Raw genomic sequence first — 7,650 nt, 5'->3', positions numbered from 1 at the left:
CTCCACAAGAATGATTATGCTGACTGGTCAAGTTAAGAACGTCCATGTATGTAAACACTAAAACAGATGCTGACAGTGTGGGAGTCCAGTTCATGGGCGGAGTCAGCTGTTGGATTGACAGCTGCAGTCAATCCCCCTGGGACCACCATAAGGACCTATGGGGGTCCCCAGACCCCAGTTTGAGAACCACTGTGTTATATGAGTGGCGGTTCTGTCACATCAATGTGTTCCCCATATTGTGTTTGCTCCTGCCTGGGTAAAAGTAGGATGTGGGTAGTTTAGCAAGCATGCACAATGGATTGAGGAGAAGGGGACTGGTGATGGCATCTGGGGCAGTAGGTAGAAATAGATTAAAGAATATATATATAGCAGAACCTCAAAATACGTCACGTTCATTTTTAACCTCTAGAGGGAGCAATAAGCTGTGATGTTCTGTGAATATCTAGAATAGTGAGAATATATTCAATATATCCTAATAATTGGCCATATAAATGTCTGTCATTGTCAAATGACAGACATTAGAAATCTGGTCATTATTTTCAAAATGTATTGTAGCCTATTATATTACTAAGCAGATGAGCCCAGAGTCCAGCCCAAAAAATAAAGCCTATATATGGTTGGCAGGGAGGTTGCAGTATCTCTCCCCTACAACAACGCTGGAAAAAGTGCTCAATTGGCCCCAGAATAGGGTTCACGTGGTTAACTTTGTAGTACTAAAAGATTACTTTTAAGTTGAAAAACTAAAAAAGGGAAGATTATGTCACTATATTATTGATAGCTTTGAGGTTACATTTGTCTTACTATTGTATCATACTTGCTTATAGGCTATCTTTTGTGGGAAATGTAATGCACTCACATATGGGTAAGTATAGGCTATGCTTTATAAGTGTACGTTATGCATTCTGCTGGTTTGTCATGAGTCATTTTCAATTGGAGCTTGTGTCACACTGGATGGGTTGCTCCTGAAACCTCATTTACGTGAGAGTGGATTGAATTCTACCACAGGACAACACATGGTCACAAAATATCGGAATCAATAAGGCTAAAAAAGGCATTTTTGTTTGTTAGAAACATAGGTTAGAAACCACAAGTGAGACAGTTTGCCGCCGTTATCAAAATATATGCAATTTGTCAATTTATATACTTATATTTTCATTTTCATTCAAATGCCGAACAAATAATGGACCTTATATGAAAAGGGTTGAAAACCACTGTTCTAGAGGGCTTTATCCCTGCTTTGGGAGCCTCTATAAGCCTACTAACTAGGCCAATAGCCTACGTTTCGCTATATATAAGGACACTTAAAAACATGATTTCCACTGCCTTTCTCGAGCATTTAACTGCTTGGGACTGGCGTTATTAGAACAGTCATAAATAATAATAATTAAACGCAGAAACTTCCGCTTACACATGTTGGAAGCACCACGTGGTGAGTGGCTTTCGCCTATCAGAGGCAAGTGCGCATTGCGATCCTGTGCAGGAGATGTTTTTTAAAGGGGAGGTAGAGATGAATGAAGTAACTTTCAGCACCAAGGATAGCTCCACTCGCATATAGTGTGAACCTCACCACGGCAAAGGCATGTGATTTCTATTTCATATACATTTACTTGATTAATTAGGATGAATTGTGTGTTTCCTTACCACATTCGCAGATCGTTCAGATTAAAATATAACAAAATGAGCTCTGGTAAGCCATGCTGAGAACTATATTTTAATGCCATAAAAGAAATAAAGAAAAATGCGACAAAGCCATCTTGTCAGTAGGCTATATGTTAACAGCTCTGAGATTAAATATGTTGTTGCTGCACCACCAAGACTAGTGGATGATTGGGTTCGGGCTGTTTTATGGCTCCCCAGATGCTCAATTTCGAGCAGTTGCCCATATTTCCTCCGGGTGATATAACTCCTCTACTCCATTTATAACACAGTCAGTCACCAGCATTCACATCAATCTGTGGCTGCAGACGCGAGCCCAGAGTATACAGACTGTGCACTATAGGCATATAGTCACATGGTCAGTGGCCAATGAATGAATGTTGCCCTGAGTGCATATGAAGTGCTGAATGAAATAACCCATCTTGTAAATCAGTAATGACAGTCAGCTACGTGTGTTTCCTATATTCAATCAATAAGCGGTAAAACTGTAAAGAATTCATGAATTGCTCATATGCCCTATAGCAGGGTAAAAACAAACTAAATTGTAGGAATGCCGCAGGTTTTATCAAATGAAAATTTTAAAGTAGTTTTAAAGAAGCTTTATTAAATTGTATAACTTGCTTCCACATTCAATTTATGATTGTGTTATAATGGGAAATTGTTGATTATCATTTCTGTTGGGAATGTGGGGTGATATAAGTTTGCATTTGTGTCAGAATGTGCATGCTTGGCCTATAATTGTACACAGATGTAGGCCATAAGCAGTGATTTGGTTTCATGTATTTTTTAAAGGAGGGTTTGGCGTCACATTCTGTGGTTGCAACCTGCTCGCCGTGACGTCAAGCCAGTTGTTTTGGACCCCGCTTTGCCCAATCCGGAGGTATCGCTTACCATTCCTACCGGAGCCGAAATGGGTCTATTCATGCACCGTGTCTATCCTCCCGTAACCACCATAACGCCCTTCGGTGGGTGCTTCGTGGTGCCCTGCTGCTGCTGTGAACGGCAGCACTGACATGGAAACCCCATTGCAGTTGCAGAACGATTTCTTCCAACAAGAGCAGCAGTTCCAGCAGCACTGTAAGTACCAGCAACACTACTGCGGACCGGAGGAACGCTTCGCCAAGCAGCAGCAACACGACCAGTGCTGCACCTGCAACAACTCCGCCTGCGATGCTCGAAAAAGCCTCGTCTTCCGCGGGACGTCGCCGACCACCGTCGGAACTTTGAGGACCCCGTCCGTCACGTCTTCCAGGCAAGGCTGCCAGTACAGCGTCTATGAGTTCACGCCTTCCAGCCATGGTAGTTCAACCAGACAACAACATCAGCATCCCAACAGCAATCGGCAGCCGCGGGGCAGCCTGGGCAGCAGCATCAAGGAGAGCAACTCCTACAATGAAATAGCCATGAGCAGCTGCAGATACAACGGCGGCGTGATGCGGCCGCTGAGCAACTTGAGCTCGTCCCGCAGAAACGTACACGAGTTTGATTCTGAGTCCCAGCCCTTACAGCCCGCCTCAGCCGCAGACGCGTCGGACACCTTAGTATCTAAGCCTGAGAACAATTCCACCACACTGATGCCGTACTCATCGGGAGACGGAGGGGGGGGCGGCCACGGCGGCCACAGTAGCAGTGGCAAGAAAGAAAAGAAGAAGAACCAGAACATTGGAGAAAAACTCGGACATAGAAGGGCCTTGTTTGAGAAGAGGAAGAGGCTTAGCGACTATGCTTTGATCTTTGGAATGTTTGGGATCGTTGTTATGGTTATAGAGACCGAACTCTCCTGGGGAGCCTATGGAAAGGTGCGTAACTCAATCTAGAGCTGTCCCAGTTCCATCTAGGTCAGAATTAATGAGAATTAAACATGTGACAAGAGCAATTAGCCACAACTTCTTGTAAAAGTGTTTGTTGTTAATAGTGCAAATTTGCCATTTACATTAGGCCTACCCTCTAATAACTATACGTAAGCTTGATTAAAGATTAAGTCTGAGGCATGCAACATATTCTCGGTGTGAGAATGCTTTGGAAGGAAGCATGCTGTCATGGAAGTCGGACTGACGGAGTTAAGTGTCCCATGTAGTGAAATCGTCCTAACACGTGAAGAAGGCCCGACAACAGGCCCCTTCAGAAATGTGTCAAATTGCAGAATCCGTCGAAATAGAAATATAACAGATGTTCACATTCAGTCATCATATAAACATTTTTTTAATTGCCTGACGCATGTGGATTTGTTTTATTATCTGTGTGTCTTGTATATGGCTATAGTGTGCTTCTTCTTTTCCCAGGAGTCCCTGTATTCTTTAGCTCTCAAATGCCTGATAAGCCTCTCTACAATCATTCTGCTTGGGTTGATCATCATATATCACGCAAGAGAGATACAGGTAATGGGTCATTTTATTTATTTTTCTTAATGCTGATACTGATAAAGGTTTGAAGTCTGTCTGCCTTAAGTTATACATACTGTATAACAGTAATAATCTATTTATGTTATGATACTGTAGGCTACATTTAACCAGACCTGCAGATTTATATACTCTCTGTATGTAATCATGATCATGAGTTTAAGTGGTATAGATGAGAGGAAACGGCTGTTTTCAGGAATACTTGTTGGTTAGACCTGTTGTGTTCTTCTATTGTATTACTGACCTTACTCTAATTGACTTAATTAAGTTAATTATTTTAAAATCATATTAATTCTGTATGTGATATGACAAGTTTATCATGAATATGCCTAACATTGAAACGGCCACAGTATTGGCATCCCATAATCTATGCAATATGTTTCTCCATTGTTTTATAGTGACACTTTATGAGGTTGTGTTGTTCGAGTTATCTCTTGAACCACACAAATATTTCCCCATTCATTTTTGAATAGTTTACTTTTCTTAAAACTTTATGCATTTGGTCAAGAATGTTTTCTGAATTTTCTACAGCGTTTAACAGGATTGATGTACAGGCTGTCTGCTTCTTTTAACTATTCCAGCACAAAACTCAATGTTAATATGACCTTGCATCAGAGAATTGTTGCATTACTTTATCTGATTTCTTCCTGCAGTTCAGTATTTATGTGTCTGTAAGAGAACCATTTAATTAATTGTGTCACTTTTCACAAGGACAACAGAATGATGTAAAAATGCGTTTTATAGCAATATTCTGAATGAAATTCAACAGAAATACAGTTCCCCCAAATAATCTAGTTTCTGCACCTTGAATAAAGTTATGGTTGATCTTTGTAATGAACTTTCTTACTTTGAATTGAAAAAGTAATTCAAGTGTTGTAAAGTATATTACATCAACTGAGCCAGCTGCCAGACAGAGACTGTTATATTCCTTTTATTCAATTGATTGTAAAGTATTGGGAAAGTTTGTTGTGTAGACTTGGCCTCTGTTGTAAAGCACTGAAAATATAATGTTGAGATATATCAAGAGATCCTTATCTTTTGCACTGTGAGCAGTGATATTCATTAGCATTACTGTTACATTTGACTTACAGTATTAGACTCAAAGGTGTATCCGTCATTGAAATAGCTGTTACCCATTCAGATGGCATACAACTTTAAAGCAAAACCTTAAATCTTAGTTAACGTAGTTGTGGACGCTAGGGTTCATGTGGTTACGAGATGCTAGAAAGGCACAAGGGTCATTTTGATCGATAACAAAAGTATTTTCATTCCCTTAGCCAATGGTCCTGCATAGCTGATTATATGATAGAATGTGTAGCATAGGCTGAGTGCATATCCATCTTGTCATCTGTCATCCTCTAGAGCCTATATTTGAATTCTATGCAAATTATAAACAGCACTGTGTTCACAGATAGTGCTACTACGCAATTACCTTGACAGTTCAACAGAGATATGATATAATACATTATTGATTATTGTAATGTCTTAGGGGAGTGCATCCATTCATATTTCAATGGTCCATCCATTTTTCAAAACATATCATTTCCTGTACAGTGTTAGTTCTTGAATAAGAGATTGATGCACATATTTGCTGTGCATTCAGTTCCTGTGCGCTAGTTGAAGTGTATCCATTAAATCAATCTTTTCAATATCAATCAATAGCTTAACTACTTAAAACCCTAGTTGACCGTATTCCCCAGGGCTCGATACTAGGCTGCCTCCTGTTTTCACTCTATACTAGTGTGACCATATTCTGAATTCCCAAAAAGAGGACACTTCAAGCCTGTCCCCCCCGGACAGGCCGGACAGCCCCCCAAAAGAGGACATGTCTGGGTAAAAGAGGACGTATGGTCACCCTACTCTATACTAAATATCTTAAAATAGCCGAAATAGCCGATCTACAAGCTCACAATGTGTCCCAATGCTATACGTGTTGTGATCTTGTAGATCGTCTATTATCACTGAATGTTAGCCCCATAGGGAAGCTATATAGGTCATGGACCAACATACTGTAGCATCAATTCAAAATATTAAAAAAATGTCTAGATTGTAATTGACTCTGATTGGTCAAGATTTAACATGAGCTAATAAAGCCTTCAAAAACTGGAGGCCTGGAACTAGAGGCCTCCAGTTGGGAAGTTGATCTACAGTATGCAGACCTGTTGTAGCTGGTTGGAATTAGACAAACAACAATACAAATAGTTTCCATCTCTGTGCAGTTACAGTATGATACAAATAACATAGTGTCACCTGATTTAGTTCTCAGTATTTGCTGATTTGGAACTCTTCAGTAATATCAATGAAAAGTACATGTTTCAGATCTTCTATTCTTTATTCATGTGGTGATAGTGATACAACATTGCACTCTGAATTGGTCAGACAAAAGTTTAACACATTTTAATTCCACTTGGAGAAAGAGAGAGAAAGCCAGAGAAAACTTATCAGACTTTGAAACACTATACAAGAAGCCCAAACTCAACCCTGAAGATTTGAAAGTTTACAAACCAATATTCATCCTTTTCTTTCTCTCACCTACTGTAATAGAAAACTGTCATAGTCACTGAGTTAGTTTCTTAGGTCAAACGATCAGCGATTATCTGTCAACCAAGACTATATCAATTCTTATTTGCCTTCGTTTAGTGCACCCTCCATTGCAGCTGATGACTTACTGAGCATTTAGAACATCTATTTGATTTCAACAGTACCGATTGTCTTGCCAGTTCTTCTTTTAGGTAATTCACTGATCAATTTGATCTTTCGAATTTTTACCTCTGCACAGGGATCAATTTATGGTCCACAATTATTTTCACTTTACCTTACCTTTCACTTTTCTCCTTATCCATAAATTCAGTTTTGCTCTTCACTCCTCTGCAGATGCTAACTTGGCATTTTAATATTGTGAAATAATAATAATTTCCCCACGGATCTGGAAACAACAATAATACTCTGAATATTCATGTGAATGAGAAAATATGATCATAATACCCATGGCATAGTCGCTCTCTATTGCCCCCTCTCTAAATATACATATTGATTTCAACATCCTACTTTTAACCCACAAAGCATTAAATTGCCCTTCCCCTCCCTTTGGAACAAGTGTCCTGCCAAACTTTATGAATCAGGAATTCAGTCAAACCCCCTTTCCTTTCCTTTCCTTTCCTTTCCTTTCCTTTCCTTTCCTTTCCTTTCCTTTCCTTTCCTTTCCTTTCCTTTCTTTTCATCCATCACATTCCTCTCCTTCACATTCCTCTCCTCTCCTCTCTCTCCTCACCACTGCATTCCTTTCATTTCATTTGCTACTTAAGGGTGCTTTCAGCTGCCCCTGCTAGATTGTAATTGACCGTGTTCTTGAAGACTGCCCTGTACTCTCATGAATAGTTACAAATGTGATGAGTCCACGTGGATGCACATATACCCCCCCCCTCTCTCTCACACACACACACACACACGCACGCACGCACGCACGCACGCACGCACGCACGCACGCACGCACGCACGCACGCACGCACGCACGCACGCACGCACGCACGCACGCACGCACGCACGCACGCACGCACGCACGCACGCACATACGTGCACACACACACACACACAC

General features: G+C 40.6%; 1 protein-coding gene across 3 annotated transcripts in view; it reads left to right on the top strand.

The window, feature by feature from the left end:
* Positions 1-2,669: 2,669 nt before the first annotated feature.
* Positions 2,670-7,650, top strand: part of kcnn2 (potassium calcium-activated channel subfamily N member 2) — a gene marked incomplete at its 5' end in the record, with an annotated part of 29,494 nt that continues 24,513 nt past the window's right edge. Inside the window, 2 exons of one of the 3 annotated variants that reach the window (XM_084047926.1) lie at positions 2,670-3,455; positions 3,939-4,034. In XM_084047926.1, coding sequence (XP_083904052.1) covers positions 2,670-3,455; positions 3,939-4,034 — 882 coding nt within the window. Of the gene's footprint in view, positions 3,460-3,918; positions 4,035-7,650 lie in introns of all 3 variants that reach the window. The other 2 variants (XM_084047925.1, XM_084047927.1) reach the window with 2 other exon arrangements.

The sequence above is a fragment of the Gymnoscopelus microlampas genome, assembly GCF_963454915.1.
Source record: "Gymnoscopelus microlampas genome assembly, chromosome: 21".
NCBI lineage: Eukaryota > Metazoa > Chordata > Actinopteri > Myctophiformes > Myctophidae > Gymnoscopelus > Gymnoscopelus microlampas.
The sequence above is the reverse complement of the archived record's forward strand: the minus strand, read 5'-3'. Positions and strand labels throughout refer to the sequence as shown.